At 37.6% G+C, this 21,369-nt stretch overlaps 2 protein-coding genes across 3 annotated transcripts; one reads left to right on the top strand and one right to left on the bottom strand.

The window, feature by feature from the left end:
• Positions 1-955: 955 nt before the first annotated feature.
• Positions 956-3,645, top strand: LOC133801367 (signal recognition particle 19 kDa protein). Of its 2 annotated transcripts, none has more exons than XM_062239554.1 (4): positions 956-1,111; positions 1,702-1,896; positions 2,092-2,191; positions 3,034-3,645. In XM_062239554.1, exons 2-4 carry the CDS (start codon positions 1,720-1,722, stop codon positions 3,162-3,164), a joined length of 408 nt encoding a protein of 135 aa, XP_062095538.1. In that variant the 5' UTR covers positions 956-1,111; positions 1,702-1,719; the 3' UTR covers positions 3,165-3,645. The 2 variants fall into 2 exon arrangements, with proteins under 2 accessions (XP_062095538.1, XP_062095539.1); XM_062239555.1 differs by having other exon boundaries at positions 962-1,111; positions 1,715-1,896.
• A 7,733-nt stretch (positions 3,646-11,378) lies between these two features.
• Positions 11,379-14,114, bottom strand: LOC133801366 (L-type lectin-domain containing receptor kinase S.4-like). Its single transcript, XM_062239553.1, has one exon. It carries the CDS (start codon positions 13,826-13,828, stop codon positions 11,669-11,671), a length of 2,160 nt encoding a protein of 719 aa, XP_062095537.1. The 5' UTR covers positions 13,829-14,114; the 3' UTR covers positions 11,379-11,668.
• Positions 14,115-21,369: the final 7,255 nt, after the last annotated feature.

The raw sequence follows: 21,369 nt of genomic DNA, 5'->3' as shown, positions 1-21,369 counted from the left end.
AAACTATGATTACATCTCTATTGGGCCAGGATTAGTCCAGCCCAAGCCCATTGCACAAGACTGCCTATAAATAATGCCAGTTGTGCACAGTAGGGGGATCCCCAGGTTTTGCTTGTAAGCGATTAATCTGCTCAAACTTGCAGAAAACTCCATTGTCAAAAGCTCTCTAAGCTCTAATACAACTGACTCGTGGACTAAGGCTCATTAACGTCCCAACCACGTAAAAGCGTTGCTTGCATTTTCTAAATCCTTTCTCTTTAAGCTCTCTTATCTTTCATAATTCTAGTTGTCGAAAAACTCGATAAACAGTAACCTATTATAACAGGTCACTAAAATTGTAACAATCATAGTTACGTAACCATTGAAATCTATATATTTATAAGATGAATTTTGCTTATAACTCATATTTGTGAATTAATCAATTTAGCTATTATCCAAATCCAATATAAGGTAAAAAAAAATATTAATAAGATAGTGTTTACTTTTTTTTTTTGCTGGGTAAACGGGGAGAAGGGGGCTACTAGTGTGTGGCTCCCCTCTCTAGTTATTACCATGAGAGCTCCAACTTTGTTCAGGAATGTTCGTTAATGTCTTATTTGTCGGATTGTCCCCAATCGTGATGGGGTGCATCACTTGAGCCCCACCAACCAATTTGTGCTAAAAGAATTTTAAGGCAGAGGCCAAAAGTGACTGAATTGGCACATAGAGTGTTCACATTTAAGATTTTTTGGATGGGTGCTCCACAATATTACTAGGAGTCACCCAAATTCGAACCCTACCTCTAAGACCTGACGCATGCCACTTTACTAATAAGTCACTTCCTTGGTGGTGGGAAAGTGTTCGAGTGTTATGAGGTGCACACTAGGCATTTATAGCTTGGAGGAGAAAGTGGTATAAAAAAATAAAATAGCAGGCCATGAGGAGTTAGTTGTTAGTAAATATAAGTTGGAGGACTTATTTGCCATTCCAAAAATTAAAACGGGGATTAGTCATCTTCCTCTGCCTTCTCATCTCTCTGTTTTTTTATTCTTTCTCTGTATCACAGTCGATCGATCTGCCAAATCTTTACCATTGTTCATTCCTGAGCTAGAGATACCTTACTCCCTCACAGGTTTCTCATATTTTCCCATTATTTTCTTTCGTTTTCGTTTTTATTCTTTGATTGTAATTGTTTGATGTATTGTTGGGAATATTAGGGTTTTTTCCCCCTTTATGCACTTGGTTTTCTTAGTTGTCGGGCTACTGCGACTGATCTAATTCAAGATTGATCTTCGTATTCAGGGAATGATTTTTTTAGGGGGGTCTTGAATTTACTTTTTGGTGTGAATTAGAACGAAATAAAATTGTCTTTTTATATATGTATATTTAATGAAAGTATTGCTTTGTTTTTGGGGTTTTTAGAACTAAGATGAAATGTGATATGTGGATTTCTCAATGAAATTCAACTCTTCTATCTACAAAGAAAGAACTTTTCATTCATTTTTTCAATGAGAGGGGAAGTTTAGAAATATATTAATTTTGGGGAATTGAGTTACAATGTATGTCAACAATTTTGTTTGTTTTATTTACGAATTTATCTTTGAAATAAAAGCTGGAATTATGAATACGCGATCATGTTCAGATTTGAGTTTATAATGTTTGGATTGTTAGCTTATTCTTTACTTTATTTAGTATAATCTGATCAAACCTATTTTTTGGAAGGGTTATTTTTCAGAGACAATGGATGGAGAGATAGCCAATATCAAGAAATGGGTAGTTATATACCCAGTCTATATAAATTCGAAGAAAACTATACCTGAAGGGAGGCGGATTTGTGTGAGCAAGGCATGTGAGAGTCCTACTTGTGCTGAAATTGGGGATTGCTGCAGCCATTTTAAACTCCCTTTTGCAATTGAGGTATCTATTGGTTGTCATTTGACGATAATTGTTAACTCAAGTTTATCTTATAAAAAATAATATTCTGAGCTATAGATTTGCCTCTTGTCAAAAAGTATGAAGCTCAATGCTTTTCGTTGGTTATAGATAGTTTTTGTTACATTTGAATTTGAATGACTTTTATTCTTCATTTCAAATGTGTATTGACTGTTATAGATAGATAAAGCTTATCCACGCGATTTCATGCAAAGAGGAAGAGTAAGGGTGCTGCTGAAAAAAGAGGATGGGACTCTCTATAATCCAGCTATTTCTTCAAGTAAGATCCTTTAAGAATTTTGATCTTTGAGGTCTTTATAATTCATGTGCTTTCATATAAATATATATATGCTTATAGCATAATCTTGGTCAAATTAATTTGTGAATGAATGATTTATTTCCTTACTATGAGCAGACCATCATCCTATCTATCTCAACTTGTTTGTCTTATAAAAATAAAATATTTTATTCACTCACCAGTCTAGAACATGTCTGCAGGGCCATTTTTAATTACTGTTATTTGAACTATAACAAACAAATTTCCCACTTCACTAACATGCTAGATGCTGCCAAAGAGTTTTCATGAAATCTGTCAATAAATATGTTAGATGCTACCAAATAGTTTTCATGAAATCTGTCAATAAATGCTTCTCTTTGCCCTTTTTGGCAATGGACTGCTGCCCTTGTAGTGAAATCTACTCGTGAGTAGCTTGTGCATTGCTCTGCTCTGGGGTTTGATTCCCCCATTTACTTCATAATTTGATGGAGTTTCCTGCCAGGAAAAATAAATAAAAATGTTGTCTGTGTTATGAAGAAAAACTAAACTATGGAGGTATTGATCATCTTTTATTTTGAAAATTGAGATCAAAACTTACACGGCAACTAAGGTATATACATCTGGGATTACTAGCTTTAGAAAAGACAATTAAGAAGTTATTTCAGTGTGCCTTAGAAAAACATAGGAAAAAATCTCTATTATTCTCCTCAGAAGGGATTTGTTACGATTTTACTTTAAATTGCAGCTTGATCTGTAAAACATCTTAATGATATTTTTTTAATAAAAAAAAATCTTGCATATACTTTGTGTTTAACATTAATTTTCTTTGTGGGTATATTTTGCAGGGAAACAGCTGATGCTGCGAATCGCAGAGTTAGTTCCAAGGCATCCTGGGAGGACAAAGAAGCAAGAGCCTGCAACCACGTCAAATGCTGCATCTTCAAAATCCGGAAAGGGTGGGAAAAAGAAGAGATAGCTGTAGTTTTACAGATTGCGTAGGTCTTCCATTTTGTTTTGTGAGCAGAATCAATGGTTCTGATAGGCAACCGGAGTTAGGTCGTGTTGTTAGGTCCTTAGGTTCCATGAGGTTTGGGATTCAATACCTAATGGAAACCTGCCTTGCAAGTGTTTCATACCTCAAAGATTGCATGTTTTTTTAGCTGGACAACAATGAAAAACAAAATGGATTCGGGCATCTTTAAAATGCGGCCATACCTTTTAACAAAATGGAGGACATACTTATTTGCATAGACTTCATTGATTTATCTTTTATCCATTGTGATAGGAATGCTAACTCTATTGCTCACTCTCTTGCTAAACTTGCTCTCTATGGAGAATGATAAAGTGCTGTGGCCTGGACTTCCTATGTGTGCTTGGCCCTAGTGCTTGTTGCTTTTGTATTTGTATTGCCATTGGCGGTTTAGCCTTTTATAAAATCTTCATTTCAATTCTAAAAATACACATACACATTAGTTGGTTTGGAACAGTATACTTGTTTGGCCCAATTGTGGTTTTAAGATGCATGCCATAGTAAACTGTCATTACTTGTCTATGGGAAGATTTCAGCAGTTAGCCAAATGTCATTTCCCTTGTACAAGTTTTAACAAGGAGAAGTTAAATGTGAATCTAGGCTATGGGCTGGACTCTTTTTTTTATTATTATTATTTTAAAAGCTTTATGTACCTAATTAGTTCTCTTACTACAATTTTTCATTGGCATTTAAATAAAATGGTGCATTTTCAGTTCTAATTAGCATATTCTATGGCCAAATGGACTGTTTACAAGTGCACAAACATTCAATTTAGTTGCAAATAAAGGTTAGAGCATTCACAGCAGCTCTGTCTAGGAGTTATGGTAGAGTCTCCTGCACAAAGGTTAGTAGAACAGAGAAAATATATGAAGAAATGGTGAGTTTCTGTATTGAGTAGCTAGGAATTTGAGAGCCTAGATCTCTCCCACAAAGGGTTACACCCTACCAATTACTACACACCACTACTGAACTCCTCTCCTAACCTTTATCCTCATTCCCCTACACAACTCTACACCCTCACACACACTAACATTATTCTCATAACAGATTTGCTAACCTCTCAACTAACTATCCTCTACAGCCACCCTTCTGTTTCCTTTCCTGTTCCTGCGTGTGTATACAAAGGTCATTGGTGGTCTATCAATACCGCCGGCCACAAGTCTCACCTTGTCCTCAAGGTGAAATTCACGAAATTGGTTTCGGATTACTTGAAAATCCTCCCAAGTTGCCTCAAATTCCGGTAGGTTCACCCATTTTAAAAGAGCTTGTGGTGTTGCCTTATGAGTACTTGGTCTTACTGCTAGCACCTTCTCCGGTTCCAAAATCCATTCCAGCTCCGCAGATAGCCCCGGAGGAAGGTCAGTAGCATGTTGATGCGAACCCAAGGCGACCTTGAGCATGGAGACGTGAAAAACTGGATGGATGGATGCATCAGGTGGGAGTTGGAGCTTATATGCTGTTGTACCTTTTCGGGCAATGATGGGAAAAGGATCACATATCGTGGACCCAACTTTTCATTCAGCCTCTTTGCTACTGTCCATTGCCTGTAAGGTCTCAGTTTTACATAAACCATGTCTCCCACCCCAAACTGAACATCTTTTCTCTTCCATTCTACTTGGACTTTCATTTTCTATTGGGCTCGGTGAAGATTCTGTTTTAACAAGTTCAGTATGTCATCCCGAGCTTGCAAGTTCTGCTCCACTGCCAACACTCGAGTGCTAGCTGGTTCAAAGCGTATAAGGGGTGGAGGGTCACGGTGATACAAGGCTCTAAATGGTGTCATTCCAGCTGACGAGTGAAAGGCTGTATTATACCAATATTCCGCCCAAGGGAGCCATTTGGATCATTGATTTGGCTTAGAACTCACAAAATAGCAGAGATAAGTTTCCAAGCATCGATTAACCACCTCTGTTTGCCCATCAGACTGAGGATGGTACGATGCGATATGCTTAAGCTTAGTGCCCTCCAAACAAAACAACTCCTTCCAAAATAGACTCAAAAAAATCTTGTCCCTATCTGACACGATAGAGCGAGGGACCCCATGTAATTTGACAATCTCTCAGACAAATACAGCAACTGCCGAAGTGGCAGTAAAAGGATGTCGTAGCAGAACAAAATGACTATACTTACTCAAACGATCGACCACCACCAATATCAAGTCAAAGCCATTTGAAGTCGGTAATCCTTCAATAAAATCCAGCGAGATATCCTCTCAAACCTGATCTGGAATCGGTAATGGTTGCAACAACCCAGCAGGAGATTGAGCAATATACTTGCTCTGTTGACACACTGCGCACTCTGAGACAAGTTTCTGGGCATCTCTTCGCATTCCAGACCAGTATAAGTCACTTGCAAGCCTATGAAAAGTTTTAAAAACCCCTGAATGGCCCCTCATACTACTGATGTGATATTCCTGAAGGAGTAGTGGTATAAACGGCGATGTGGCTGGTAGTACCAAACGTCCCTTGAATTTAAGGCAGCCTTGAACCAAGGAGTATCCCCTGCTATCCCGACCCGCTTTTATGTCCTGCACTACCTTAGATAGAGTCGGGTCTGAAGTAACATGTGCTTGCAAGTCCGGTAGTGACAGCACAGTAGGAACCGAAACTGCAACCAATGAAATTTCATTAAACATTCTTGATAAGGCATCAGCTGCCTTATTTTCCAGCTTAGGCCTGAACTGAATCTCAAAGTCATAACCAAGCAACTTGGTTAACCATTTTTGGTGCTCCATTGCTACCAATCTTTACTCCAACAAGTACTTGAGGCTTCGCTGATCGGTCCGAACCAGAAATTTACGCCCCAAGAGGTATGGTCTCCATTTTTGTATTGCTAAGACAATCACCATTAACTCCCGCTCGTAATTCGACTTAGTTCGCGCTCTTGGAGACAAGACTTGACTGTAAAAAGCTAACAACCGTTGATTTTGCATAAGCAATGCGCCCAATCCCGACCCCGAAGCAGCGACTTCCAAAACAAAAGGGGTTGTAAAGTCAGGTGTTATCCCCATTTCCTGCATGGGCTCTGGGCCTTCGTCTTGGCCCGCTGTCAGAGGGCCAGCTCAGCACGTGGGCTCGGCCCAAGGTCTCTTGGTATGGAGAATGCCCAAGGGGACAGGTACGGACCGGGGACTCAAGACTGGGCCCATTGGAGGGGTCTGGGACGTCCCTCCGGGTCCGTCCTCAGCGAGGATAGTCCGGGCGGATGCCCAGAGCGCTCGAACCATCGCGGCCTACGCGTCTTTGTCCCGGACCCTGATACGGTCCGGGCCTGTGGTAAATGGAGCGGGACAACGGTAAACGGGCCTGGATCACCTCACCCCCAGTCGAAGGGGCCAAGCGTCCAGGACCCTGAAGCCGCCTCATTCTGCGTGGGCGTTGTCCCCACTTTTCGCCTGCAGAAAATGTCACCTCGGGATTGCACGCTGATGTGTCAGGACTGCGCAGCCAAGTACTCTGACTAGTCTTGTCTCCTGAATCTGCCTCGTGACTCGAAATGATCATACCCAAAGCGTCGTTTTGTCGGGCGAGACATAGTTCTGAGGTCAACCTATTGGGCCTTAGTTGGCTTGAACTTCGTATATTTTGTATCTTTTTGTATTGGGCCTCCACTAGAAAGGCCGCTTGTATCCGTTTCCCCGATGGGCCTGGGTCTGATCCGATCTAGACCTGGTATTCCCATCAGCTTATAAATATAAGCTACAGAGCACTGTAAACCGCTCTCTCCAATTCACGAAAAAAGACAGAAACTCTGTTCAGATACTGAGAGAAAACTCCATTGTAAAAGCTTCTTCAAGCTCTAATAATATAGACTCGTGGACTAAGGCTAGTTAACGCCCCAACCACGTAAAAACCCCGTGTCAATCTTCTATTCTCATTATTATTATCAGTAAATATTATTCATTAATAGAGTTGCCGAAAATCTCGGTTAACATCAGGTAATGCTAAGACAGGCACTGTGCACATGGCATTTTTTAGCTGAGCAAAGGCCTCTTGAGCGGCTAAGGTCCAACCAAAAGCATCCCTCTTGAGCTGATCCGTTAAGGGCCGAGCAATGTGTCCATACCCTTGTACAAATTTGCGATAATACCCCTTTAGGCCTAAGAATCCCCTTAGCTCTTTGATCGATTTCGATGTTGGCCAATTCACCGTTGCCTCCACTTTGCTCAGGTCAGCTGCCACCCCATTCGCCGAGATAACATGACCAAGATACTCTACACTTGCTTGAGCAAATAAGCATTTTTTACTTTTTGCATACAAACAGTGATGAGCCAACTTATCCAAAACCAGTTCTAAATGGCATAAATGGTCCTCCAAAGATGAACTATAGATCAAGATGTCGTCAAAAAAAACCAACACAAATTTTCGCAAAAACTCTCGGAATACCTCATTCATGAGCCCTTGAAATGTAGCAGGGGCGTTAGTGAGGCCAAAAGGCATGACCAGAAATTTGTAATGGCCTTCATGTGTACGCAATGCCGTCTTCTCAATATCCCGAGCTGCCACCCCAATTTGATGGTACCTGTACTTCAAGTCCAACTTAGAGAATACTTGTGCTCCATGCAACTCATCCAACAATTCGTCAATCACCAGAATAAGAAACTTGTCAGCCACCGTCTCCCTATTTGAAGCCCGATAATCCACACAAAATCTCCAACCTCCATCCTTTTTCTTAACTAATAACACCAGGCTCGAGAATGGACTTGTACTCAGCCTAATGATCCTCGCTTGAATCATCTCCCTCACCAATCTTTCTATTTCATCTTTCTGCACTTGAGCATATCTATAGGGGCGCACTGAGACTGGCCATACTCCCTTTCTCAAGTTAATGGTATGTTCTCGTGCTCTACTTGGAGGCAAATCGGCTGGCATAGAAAAAACCTTACTGTAGCACTGAAGAAGGTGGTCTACCGATGGTGGAAGCTCTTGTGGACTCCTTACAGCCGCTATCTGTAGCGTTCCCAGATGAACCCAAAATCCCATTCCCTCATGCTCCACTGTATGTATCATTGCCTTCAAAGAGATAGGCGATTTTCATAAACTCGGGTCTCCTTGTAGTGTTACCCAAACCCCGGCCATCTCAAAACGCATCGCCATTATTCTCCAATTTACTTGCATATTCCCCAAAGTCTCTAGCCACTTTATACCAAAAATAGCATCTGCACCTCCTAGTTCCAATGGAAGAAAATCTGTGACCACTCTCAATGCTCCCAAGTCCAACTCAAGTTGAGCACATATACCCTCCATACGCATCTTTACCCAGTCCCCAAAAGGATGCCATAACACGTTGTTGGAGTGATTGGAATACTCGCTGCATTCACTACGTCCATGGAAATGAAGTTGTGGGTTGCTCCACTGTCAATAAGCACTGTTACGAGTTGCTTCCCAATGTGACCAGCCAGCTTCATCATATGAGAAGATGAAATACCCACCAAAGAATTTAAAGACAACGTAGCTAATGTCTCCTCCGACTCCATTGCCTCCTCTGAGTCTAGTGTAGGAGGTGGTGATTTCGAAGGAGATATAAGCTCCTCCTTATCCAAGGTTAATAAAACCTATAAAAACTTTTGCTCACACTCATGACCCCTATGGAACTTCTTGTCACATTTAAAACAGTCCCCCCTTGCCTTCTTATCTTGGTACCTGGCTTCCGACAACCAACGAGTAGGATGGGGCTTCGTATTCTTGGGGACACTCGAAGTAGAACTCAGAGGGGAAGGTGTGGTACTTAGAGAAACTGGATGCAAGGATCTGGCAATGAATGGGTTCATGACTGCTCGAGATGGTGTGATTGGCTGATATTTGGTCTGGCTACTGTGACCCTAGAGCCTTGGCCTGGGGCAAAAAACTGGTGCCCTTTTTCCACCCTTTGGGCTGTCTTCATAATTTGGGCCAAGCCCACGGGTTGCAAAATATGGAGTGCCCCTTTAATTTCTTCCTTCAACCTCTTCAAAAAAATCCCTTCCAAAATATGTTCAGGGACGTCCGCCGCCCGTGAAGCTAAGGCTTCCCATTTCAGACGATAGTCCCGGACGCTGGTCGTCTGCACCAGGGACATGAATTCCTCCAAAGAAGACCCAAGGAGAACCGCTTGGAATCGCAAAAGGATTCTCTGTTTCAGCGTAGCCCAAGACGTCACCGTCCTCCTTTGATTTTCCCATTGGAACCATGTCAATGCATCACCCTCCAACCCCACCACCCCTGCTTCTAACATCTGAGCTTCCGACAATCTGGTCAACAAAAAGTATCTCTCAGCCCTATATATCCACCCATCTGGATTATCCCCTTAGAACAAGGGAAGTTCCATTCTAGGCGGTCGAAAATCCATACCCAGAGCTTGGTTTGTGAACAACGAGTCTATAGGAGCCGACGGCACCGTTGGAGCTTGGCCCGACACCGATGGAGTCGAAGTTATTGGTGGAATCAGAACTGTTGGTGAAATCGGAGTGGGATTCGATGAAACATCGCCTTCAACAGCTCGTTGTTGCCTATCTACACTCGTCGTCGTCGAATCCATCGTCGGCTTCCCCGTAGCTTGCCACATCTGAGCAAGATGAGCAACAAGGAAGTCCATCTTCTTCTCAATGGTCGGTAGACGTTGAACTTCTGATTTGAGGAATTCAATCTCCTTAGGCAGCTGTTGGAATTCCGTTCGAACCTCTGACAATTCACAGGTGAACTCCGACTGAACCGCCTCCAATTTCTCATAAAAAACTTCAATCTGCAATTCTGGCTTCGGTCCCACAAGGATGGATTGCTCTGAGACCACTTTGGTAGAGTCTCCTGCACAAAGGTTAGTAGAACAGAGAAAATATATGAAGAAATGGTGAGTAGCTAGGAATTTGAGTGCCTAGATCTCTCCCACAAAGGGTTACACCCTACCAATTACTACACACCACTACTGAACCCCTCTCCTAACTTTTATCCTCATTCCCCTACACAACTCTGCACCCTCACACACATTAACATTACTCTCATAACATATTTGTTAACCTCTCAACTAACTATCCTCTACAGCCACCATTCTGTTACCTTTCTTGTTCCTACGTGTGTATACAAATGTCACTGGTGGTCTATCAAGGTACTTCTCTACAAATTTGAAAAAAGATTTAACTTTTAGAGTTTCTTTAAATATTTTTTTCTTTTTTGTTCTCTTTTCTTTCTTTCTTTCTTTCTTTCTCCAAATTTATAAGTTCTTTATTCTTTTTATTATTTTAATTAAATAAAAATGTTTAAAAATATAATAATGAAGTAAATAAAAAATATAAAGAAGGTGATGTAATGTAGGGGTGCTCATGATTCAAATCAATCCAAATACAAAAAATTAGATATCCAATTATAATTAGATTGGATTGGATTTGATAAGTTGAGTGTCAATTGGATTGAATCGGATGACGGATGAGACTATGAAAATTCAATTAGGATCCGATCAAATCCAATTGCAATTAATATATATATATATTTTTAATATATTATCTTATAAATAAATATATTTAATTGGATTATTATTGTTTTTAGATGCTATGCTAGCTCTTTGGAAATGTTGTTGTTGTGTTCATGTTATGTTACTATCTAAGTACTCTAGTTATAGTTTTTGATATTTTAGTTTTAAATTTAAATAGTTGTAATTGTAAATACTTAATTGAATCTTATTATTAAATAGTGTTTAATTTTTTAGATGATTTATTTTGTATGTTTTTTTTATTTGTTAATTTTTTTAATATTAAAGATAAAATTATAAATCCAATATAATTATAATTTGATTAGATTCGAACATTTGATTGGTTAAAAAGTTGAATCGGATAATGGGCACCCTCTAATGTATGATATGATATATGGTATAACTTAAAATTTGATGTAAAATTTAAAAAAAAAAAAAAAAGTAGGAATGAGCTGTGATGGGAGTGCTCAAGTGCTCAGCTAAATATTCCTACATATTCCAAAATATTTAGCAATGGAGTACCATAAATGGCCACATAAAAAACAAAGTGCGTTTACAACAGTAACAGAGCTCTGGTAATAATTTATGTGCTGTTGTTTTCGCATTTACTCATACTGACACTCAGCAAGTTGAGAGGAAAATAAGTGAGTAAGAATATGTATTGTCAATCCCAAAGTCATAACTGATAAGCTACATCAGATTTTTCAAGGCATGAAGACATGAATAAATATGAGGAAAATGGATTAGTACAAGTACAACAACAACAACAAAAGAGACATTAATCAAACTCTACATCAAACCATGCCAAAACCCTTACATATTAGTTGCATAATTGCATATAGAAATTAATAATGATACCATATTGAAAAGTCTGGTTTAGTGTAGCTAAACACAAAGCCAATATTGGGATTTCAAACAAGAAAAATTAACACTATAGTTATCGATTCAATACTCCAAATGAGTCTCTCTATCTACATTGTGTATATAATCATGATTTGCATGCAGTTTAGCTATCCTGAGAATCTAGTAGTGTCACCTCCTCTACCATGTCGGAGAAGAGAGAGAGGAGAAGTAGAAAGAGAAGCAAAACTCTGGTCCATACCATCTTTATGACTATTATTACTATTATTATTATTATCATTCCCTCTAAACGAATAAGACCCACTTAGTTTTTCAAACGAAGATGATGGAAACGAGTGCAGAAAATCATCAAAGCCCTCACCAATACCTATCTGATCTTTCTTCCCTTCCAACACATCATCTGGGGCTCTCAACTCTCCCGGCACCATAGACTCTCCTTCGAGATACCTCACCACCTGTCGCATGCTAGGCCGAGCCAGCACCCCATCGTTCGAGCACATCAACCCCAACTTCACCACCATCACTGCCTCAACGACGTCGTACTGGTCATTCAGCCTCCTGTCTATCACTTCGAGGACTCTCCCGGCTTTGTAATAGTCCCACACCCAGTCAACCAAGACCAACTCCTCCGGCGGAGCGTTTGGCTCAATGGGTTTCCGCCCGCATGCCACTTCGAGCAATAGAGCCCCGAAAGCGTACACGTCTGAGCTCGTCGTGGCTTTTCCCGTTCTGGGTAGCTCCGGTGCTAAATACCCCAATGTCCCCACCACACGTGTGGTGCTCATGTTCGAGCCGTGGTCATGGAGCCTGGCGAGTCCGAAGTCTCCGAGTCGACCGTTTAACTCACTGTCTAGTAATACATTGCTGGCTTTTACGTCTCGGTGAAGCACCACTTGTTCGAAGCCTTCGTGTAAGTACAACAGAGCTGAAGCCACACCTTTAATGATTTTGATTCTCTGTTCCCAGTTCAGAATCGTTTTGGGCTTGTCGAATATGTACTTGTCCAAGCTCCCATTGGACATGAAATCGTAGACCAATAAGAGATCACCACGTCGACGGCACCATCCCAGAAGTTGAACCAGGTTCCGGTGACGGAGTCTGCCGATGCTGGCGATCTCGGCCACGAATTCACGGAGACCCTGTTTTGATTCGTGCGAAACTCGCTTAACCGCGACTTGGATTTTGGATTTCGGAATCGTTCCTTTGTAAACTCGCCCGAATCCGCCGTAGCCAAGAAGCTCCTTCTCTCTGAAACCTTTCGTGGCTTTCTTGAGTTCTTTGTAGGAATAACGATGTGGGCCGAGCTCTAATTCCCATTTCTCGATCGGATCAGCGTTCTTGATCTTGTAAAAGAGGTAAACGGCGATCAAGATTGCCGAGATCAAAACCACCGTTGCTGAAGCCGCGGTTCCGATCGCCATAGCCGTATGGCTTTTCTTTGGACCAGGGAGAGAAGCAAGAGAAGCCATGTCAAGAGCTCGAGCTTGACCGTTAACTTTAAAGCTCCAACCTAAGACGTAGTGAGAGCTGGCGAGTAAGCCCGTCGAAGCAGAGAACCCCACGTACATAAACTCTTGAAAAATCGGTGTCAAGTTCGTCTGAACCGAAAGAAGAGGGTTTTTTGGCTTCTTCGAAAACGGAGCCACCGACACGTTGAGAAGATTCTTAGCCGAGTCGTAATCAATCCAAGCCTGAATAGCTTTCCCATTGAGACTGAAATTAGTTCTCTTGGAAGGATCATTATCGTCGAAATACGAAACAGTCTCAGCATAAGTTGAGTTTAAGCTGTTGATATCGATTCCGACATGGTTATCATTGATATCTCCGAACTCAAAATCCTGAACTGTATCGAACTCAACAGCGAAGATGTGGTTGGAGAAGTTGCCAGCAGTGTCACTAGCGTTGAAGATACCAAGATACTGACTCGGAAGACCCTTTGTATCAATGGAAGGTACTATGGTGAAAGCGAAGCCATGGCCACCGAGCTTGGGGTACTCTGGAACTATGGTGAAAGCAAAAGAAGTTGAAAAGGAGAAAGCTTTACCGTCTGTGGAGTTCTTTAGTCGAATCTTAGAGCCTGAAACGGCACGGCCAATGAGTCTTCGACTGTCGTTGGTTAGTTTCAAGATACCATTTGTTTGAATCTGTGCAACTCCTGTTAAGGTTAGATTGTTAGTAGCGGCGACCTCTTTGAATCCCGGGTAGAACAGGTCGGTGAATTGAGATGAAGCTGAGACGAAAAAGACTGAGAAAAGTAAAAATGCCCTGGTGATGGTGGTGATCTCCATATTAGTTTTTGATTGATTCATCAAAATTGAAAGGCCTCTCCATACAGAAGAGAAGAAAAAGTTGGTAAGATAATTGCTTTGGAAGAAAAGAAAAGGCGAGGAAAAATATGGTAAGTCGTTTTTGTTGATGGAGGTTGGTAAAGAAGATCTGAAATAGAGAGAGTAATGGAGAAAAAAAGGTTTGAAGAGAAGGGTCTACTCTACATAAATTAATGGAGGTGAATAGCTAAAACACCATTGATGGGGTCACTTGCTCTCTCTCTCTCTCTCTCTCTCTCTTTATGTGTCAGTAGAGATTCTGTGTACACATAGGTGGTTTCTCTAAACTAATGTTTGGGCATTGAAATTTATTATTGTTTATATTTATAGAATTTTTAAATTCATTTTTTTATAAATAAATTAGGCGAGTTGCTTTTTTTTTTTTTTTTTGACAAATATAGGCAACTAAAGTTATTATATAAAATTTCCTTCCAAAAAATATATTTATATTTAAGAGTAGTCTTATAATATATTTTTCTTTTTCTTTAAAGTCCTCTTCTTATATATTCTAGAAGACAGAAAAAAAAAACCTTTTAAAATAAGTTATTTAATAAAACCCTTATAATTTATTTTTAAAAAATTAAAACATTTTGGAATTCTTAATTAAAAAGTAAATAATTATAAATTTTATTTCTATTTTGATTTCTCAACTTAAAATAAGAACAAATGAAGATAAATAGAATAAAAATCAATTTCATCACAATATTCAACTATATTATTTGTAAAATATATATATATAAGAAATATTTTATAAGAATGAACTAAATTAATATGCAAGTGACATGTTAGATATTTTGGAAAAAATATGCTAAAAACTATATATATATTTATTTTTTAATATTTAATGATGACAATTACTCTATTTATTGAAATAATATATTTGTAAAAATTTATAAAATATTCTAAATAACTATATTAATGTGCCGTCATATAAAATTGTGATTACAATTACTATCTAAATGCCAAAAATAGGAACAAATTACACTAATATGCCCATTTTTAGGATGCAATCTAGAAGCCCGAAGTTTTATTAACAAAACTTCAAGTTTATTGTTTTCTATAAGAAAAAATGTGTGCTCTCTTATATATTATATATGCACCAATATTTTATAGACTTCATAATATATAGAAAATTTCAAAACTTACACTAAAATTTATATAATAATGACTTAACTATTATTCCTTTTAAAATTTAAGAACTTGATTGTATATAAAATAATAATAATAATATGACAAACTACATAAAACTTGGAAAGTATATTTATTTTGAAAACTCTTATTTTTGTTTAATAACATTTTATTATATTGAATGCATTCTATAATCATAGTTTAATATTTATCTATAGCATTGTTGAGAAATGAAAAAGGTTTCTTTTGTTGAAAAAAATGACCAAGATAATGGAAGAAGAGGAAGTTCCAAATAAATTTTTATTATATCAACATTCATGTATGTTTGGTAACTATTTAAAATTATAACATTTACTATTATATAAATACATATATATATTTATACATGGAACATTTTAAAATTATTATTTTTTACAAATTTGTAATTTTTTCAAGATCATAAATTACTTAAAATTTGTATCCAGCTCCAAGGCCAACTTGATAGACGATTACAAATTTAAAGTATACACGTTAGAAAATTTGGGAAGCATGTGATATTTATTCTGATAATAATGATATTTTTTATGAGAGTCAAAATGGGTTTTTTTTGTCTTTTTGAAGCCATTGGTGTAGACAATTATGGGGCACGAGAAGAGAGAGACATGTTTGTCGATGGAATATTGACCATACATATTTTTACAAAAATAAATAAAAGGTGGGAGAAGAGTGGAATTGTGGGTTTGGCCTAGGGGTGGGGCTCTTGCTTTGTGGGGTTTGATCCGGACTTATCCAAAAATATTATATATATCTTTACATTATTATAAATGTTATTTTAACGAAAATAGTTGGTTTTGGTTATATTTAATATTTTTTATTGTTTTCTAATAAAGTAAATAAATTTAAAAAATATAAATATAATAAAACAATTTATATAAAATAAATAAATTAAAAATAATAATAAATAAGTCATAATAATTAATCATCACTTATTTTAAAATTTCATATTAAAGTATTTAAATAACTCTATCAATTATGTTTTGAAAGCTATAACAAAAAAATATTTATATGTTTACATTTTATTCATTTCCCTCTTTCTTTTATTTATTTTTTATTTTATCACTTAATATATTTTGTTTATCCAAACATATATAGACATAAATTTACATATTTCTTATTTTGTAGTTAAGTTTTTTTAATGAGAAATTAGTTATTTTAATTTCTCTAGGCGTTAACTAAATAATATATATTTATATATAAATTTTTGTTAGCTTTAATTTTTTTTAATTAAAATTTGATCACATAATCTTTTTAAATTCATACTTTTGATTAAAATGTCTTGATATTTTATTATATTGAATATTTTTTTCTAAAAAACATAAAAAAAGTATTTAATTTTAAAATTAAAATTATTATATATAATATATAAGTCAAAACATAAAAAATATCAAAATTTAAATTATTAGGAACACAAACATCAAATAATTTACTTTAAAACTATGATGCATCATTGTTGACCAGCGTTTTGGTCAACGACACTGAGTCAATTTATATGACAGGATAAGAATTAAATGAATTGGAATCAAGTAAACAACACAAAGAATGTTATAGTGGTTCGGCTCCAAAAGTTGGCAATGACCTACATCCACTTGCACTTTTATTTATCCGAAAAACGTCACTCTTAAGATCAAGAAGAAACATAGTTCATGGCCACTATTGTTGCTGGGATGGGAAATGTGGAGCTTAAGTTTACCTCAGGAAAGACTTTATTACTGAAAGATGTAATGCATACTCCTGAGATGAGAAAGAATCTGGTTTCTGGTTTTCTGCTTAATAAGGCTGGGTTTACTCAAACTATTGGGGCTGATTTGTACACCATCACTAAGAATGGTATTTTTGTTGGGAAGGGTTATGCTACTGATGGTATGTTTAAGTTAAATGTTGAATCCAATAAAGTTTCTCCTTCTGCTTATATGTTGTGTGATTTTAATGGTTGGTATGCTAGACTTTGTCATGTGAATAAGCGCATTATTAAGAACATGAGTAACATAGGACTGATTCCTAAAGTGTCAGAAAACGATTTTGAAAAATGTGATTTTTGTAGTCAAGCTAAAATAACTAAGACTCCTCATAAGTCTGTTACTAGAGAATCTGAGCCACTAGATTTAATTCATTCAGATATTTGTGAACTTGACGGAACGTTAACTAGGAATGGTAAACGTTATTTTATCACGTTTATTGATGATTGTTCTGACTTTACTTATGTGTACTTGATGAAAAATAAAAGTGATGCGCTTGACATGTTCAAATTATTTGTGATTGAAATTGAGAATCAATTCAATAAGAAAATTAAAAGGTTTCGTAGTGATAGAGGAACTGAATATGATTCAAACATGTTTATTGAGTTTTATAATTCTCATGGCATTGTACACGAAACCACTGCACCATATTCACCTGAAATGAACGGTAAAGCTGAAAGGAAGAATCGAACTTTTACTGAATCTGTTGTGGCTATTTTATTGAATTCTGGTGCTGCATCTCATTGGTGGGGTGAAATTCTCTTAACTGTTTGTTATGTGCTTAATAGAGTTCCTAAGTCTAAAAGTAAAGTTTCACCTTATGAGATCTTGAAAAATAGGCAACCTAACCTGTCTTATTTTAGAACTTGGGGTTGTCTGGCTTATGTTCGTATTCCTGATCCTAAGAGAATTAAACTAGCAAGTAGAGCCTATGAATGTGTATTTATCGGATATGCAATGAATAGTAAAGCATATAGGTTCTATGATTTAAATGCGCATGTTATTGTGGAATCAAATGATGCTGATTTTTATGAACATAGATTCCCTTTTAAATTGAGAAATAGTGGGGGCGCATCTACTAGCAACATTCCTGTGATTAGGAATAATGAACATATTGAGGATAGAGAATCAGAACCTAGGAGAAGTAAGAGAACTAGAGTTGCTAAAGATTATGGTTCTGATTTCTGTGTCTATACATTAGAGGAGGATCCTGCTAACCTCCAAGAAGCCTTGTGCTCTTTAGATGCTGACCTTTGGCAAGAAGCAATAAATGATGAGATGGAGTCTCTTGAGTCTAACAAAACGTGACACTTAGTTGATTTACCTCCTGGTTGTAAGCCTATAGGTTGTAAGTGGATTTTGAAAAAGAAATTGAAACCCGATGGTACTGTTGAAAAATACAAGGCTCGTTTGGTAACCAAGGGTTTTAGGCAGAGAGAAAACATAGATTTCTTTGATACCTTTTCACCTGTTACGAGAATTACATCCATTAGAGTTTTGATTTCCCTAGCTGCAATTCACAATCTAGTTGTACACCAAATGGATGTTAAGACTGCATTTTTGAATGGTGAATTAGAAGAAGAAATCTATAACCGGAAGGGTTTGTGATCTATGGCCAGGAACATAAGGTTTGCAAGTTAGATAAATCTCTGTATGGTCTTAAGCAGGCACCTAAGCAATGGCATGAGAAATTTGCCAATTTAGTTATCTCACATGGTTTTAAAGTGAATGAAAGTGACAAATGCATTTATTATAAATCTGATAATGACATTTGCACTATTGTATGTCTATATGTGGATGACTTGCTCATATTTGGTTCGAATATCCATGCTGTGAATGTTGTGAAATCTCTGTTGTGTGCTAACTTTGATATGAAGGACCTCGGAGAAGCGAATGTAATCCTTGTTATTAAGATTACTAGGTCTGAAAAGGGAATTTCTTTGGATCAATCTCACTATATTGAGAAGATTCTAAAGAAATACAATTACTTTTATTGTAAACCTGCTTGCACACCATATGATCCAAGTGTAAAGTTATTTAAGAACACTAGTGACGGTGTAAGACAATCTGAATATGCGAGCATCATTGGCAGTCTTCGATATGCCACTGATTGTACTAGACCCGACATTGCCTATGTCGTGGGATTATTGTGCAGGTTTACTAGCAGACCTAGTATAGAGCATTGGCATGCTATTGAAAGGGTCATGAGATACCTAAAGAGAACCATGAACCTTGGATTACATTATCAGAAGTTTCCAGCTGTTCTCGAAGGTTATAGTGATGCAGACTGGAACTCTCTGTCTGATGACTCCAAAGCAACAAGTGGCTATATCTTTAGTATAGCTGGTGGAGTTGTTTCTTGGAAATCAAAGAAACAGACTATTTTGGCACAGTCCACCATGGAGTCAGAAATGATAGCACTAGCTACAGCTAGTGAAGAAGCAGGTTGGCTGAGAAGCCTGCTAGCTGAGATCCCTTTATGGGAAAAACCGATACCAACTGTGTTGATCCACTGCGATAGTACCGCGGCTATTGCAAAAATTCAGAACCGTTATTACAATGGTAAGAGACGACAGATACGTCGTAAGCATAGTACTGTTAGAGAGTTTCTCTCAACAGGAGCTATTAGAGTGGATCATGTACGCCCTGATGATAACCTAGCAGATCCTTTGACGAAAGGATTAGCTAGAGAGAAAGTCCATAAAACATCGAAGGGAATGAGACTATTGCCCTTAGAATGATGAATCACTCATGATGGTAACCCAACATAAAGACTGGAGATCCCAAGAACTAGGTTCAATGGGTAATAACAAGTTGTGAAGTGATATGAGTTGAATCATGCTATTTCCATTAAAGCAAATAGAAGCATGAATTCCTGAAGCGATGAGAGGATGAGTTAATAGAAACTCTTAATGAGATCTATACTCTATGTGGAGTGGAGTACCAAGCTACAGGAGTACTCTTGATAGACTCACCTATGTAAATGTGGAAGTGGGGCCGCTTCCTATGGAATTTGGGCAAAATTTCTAGAGCATTCACTATACTGGGATAGACGTGCATGGCCATTAACGCACGGGCTTTTTTGATTACACCCTTGAAAGGTTGGTGCGTGGTACGATGTTAGAAATAGAGTTCAAGACTACGTGTCACTCTAGTATAATCTAAATCGTATTCACTACGCAAATGTTCAAATCGAAAGATACATTTGTTTATGCACAATCTTATAGATTCTGAAATTGCTCAAGAAAATATTTTTAAAAATTCAAGTGGGGGATTGTTGGAACCTTTTGTTATGAATTATTAAAAATTGATACATTTGTGTGTGATATGGGAAAAGTCCCACATGGATTTGGAACACTCTTCATAGAGTGTATATATATTGCAAATGCAATGACTTGGGGTGTGCCCAAGGGGTACCCAGTTTTGTGCGAATGGGTGAGGACTCACACACTTGACCACCACACACGCGCGCGCGCCGCCGCCGCCGACCGAGCCGGGGTGGGTGGTGTGGTGTCGTATTTAAGTTTTATTTTTTTTAACAAGGTATCTAAACGTTTATTTTTTTTTATTTAAATTTTAAACGTTCATTTTAATAATACCAAAACGGTTTTATTTTTATTAATTGAATATAAACGTTTTTTAGCCGTTTAATCCTTAATCCTCCTCTGATTTATTAAGAAAAAAAACGTTTTTTGACCGTTTTGGGGATTTTTCTGTGTATAAATAAGATAGAACCATTTTGGAAAAAATAGAACAAATACACAGAGTTCTTTCTTGGTTCTACGAAATTTCTCAGAGAGCAATTTTATAAAGGGTGTACAAGAACGATCCTCTCGGTGCAGGGAGAGATCGTACAGAGGCTGTTTTATCCTGGGGACGGCGTGGTTGATAGACTGCCGTGCACACTTAGGGCAGAGCCGCGAAACGTCTTAAAGAGAGCGACTTTGTCCGCGACTCAGCCAGAAATATTGATCGGTAAATTCGTTCCATTTTATTTTTCTATTGTGGAATATCAATTTGTAACATGTAATGAAATTAAACAAAAATATTTAAACATGATTACATTAAGCTAAACTAATATACTTTTTTCTATTACCGACCAACTATCAATGCACAGTGAAAGTAATATTCCCTTGTATTTTTAAATTTTTGTGACAAAATGTCGTAAAATGTAATAATAATAGCCCATAATTTAATATCCAAATATACTTTATTTAGATATTTTATTTTCTCAAAAACGAAAAAGAGGCATGTCATTTTTTTTCTTTTTTTTGCTGGATCATCGTAGAATTAGATTAAAACAAGTCTAAATTTGTGAGAGGGGCCACTTCCTCTAGATTTCCTAGGAAATGAGCATTGGTAAGCCTCGTCCATTTGGCTAAGGAATCGGCAAAAAAGTTGTATCTTCTAGGAAGTAACACTAACGAAATGTTTTCGAAATTACTAAGAAACTTAACACATGAAGTAAAAACAGAAAAAGATCTCCATGAGATAGGCAAAGTCCTAGTACTCAGAGCCTCGATCGCTTCCAAAGAGTCAGTCTCAATGATAACTTCTTGCCACCCCTGTATGATTGCTAGTTCCATAGCACACTTGACAGCAAGTAATTCAGCTTCCAAC

This window comes from Humulus lupulus, chromosome 9 (assembly GCF_963169125.1).
Source record: "Humulus lupulus chromosome 9, drHumLupu1.1, whole genome shotgun sequence".
Lineage (NCBI taxonomy): Eukaryota > Viridiplantae > Streptophyta > Magnoliopsida > Rosales > Cannabaceae > Humulus > Humulus lupulus.
Note: the sequence above shows the minus strand (reverse complement) of the source record. Positions and strands in the feature narration are given on the sequence as shown.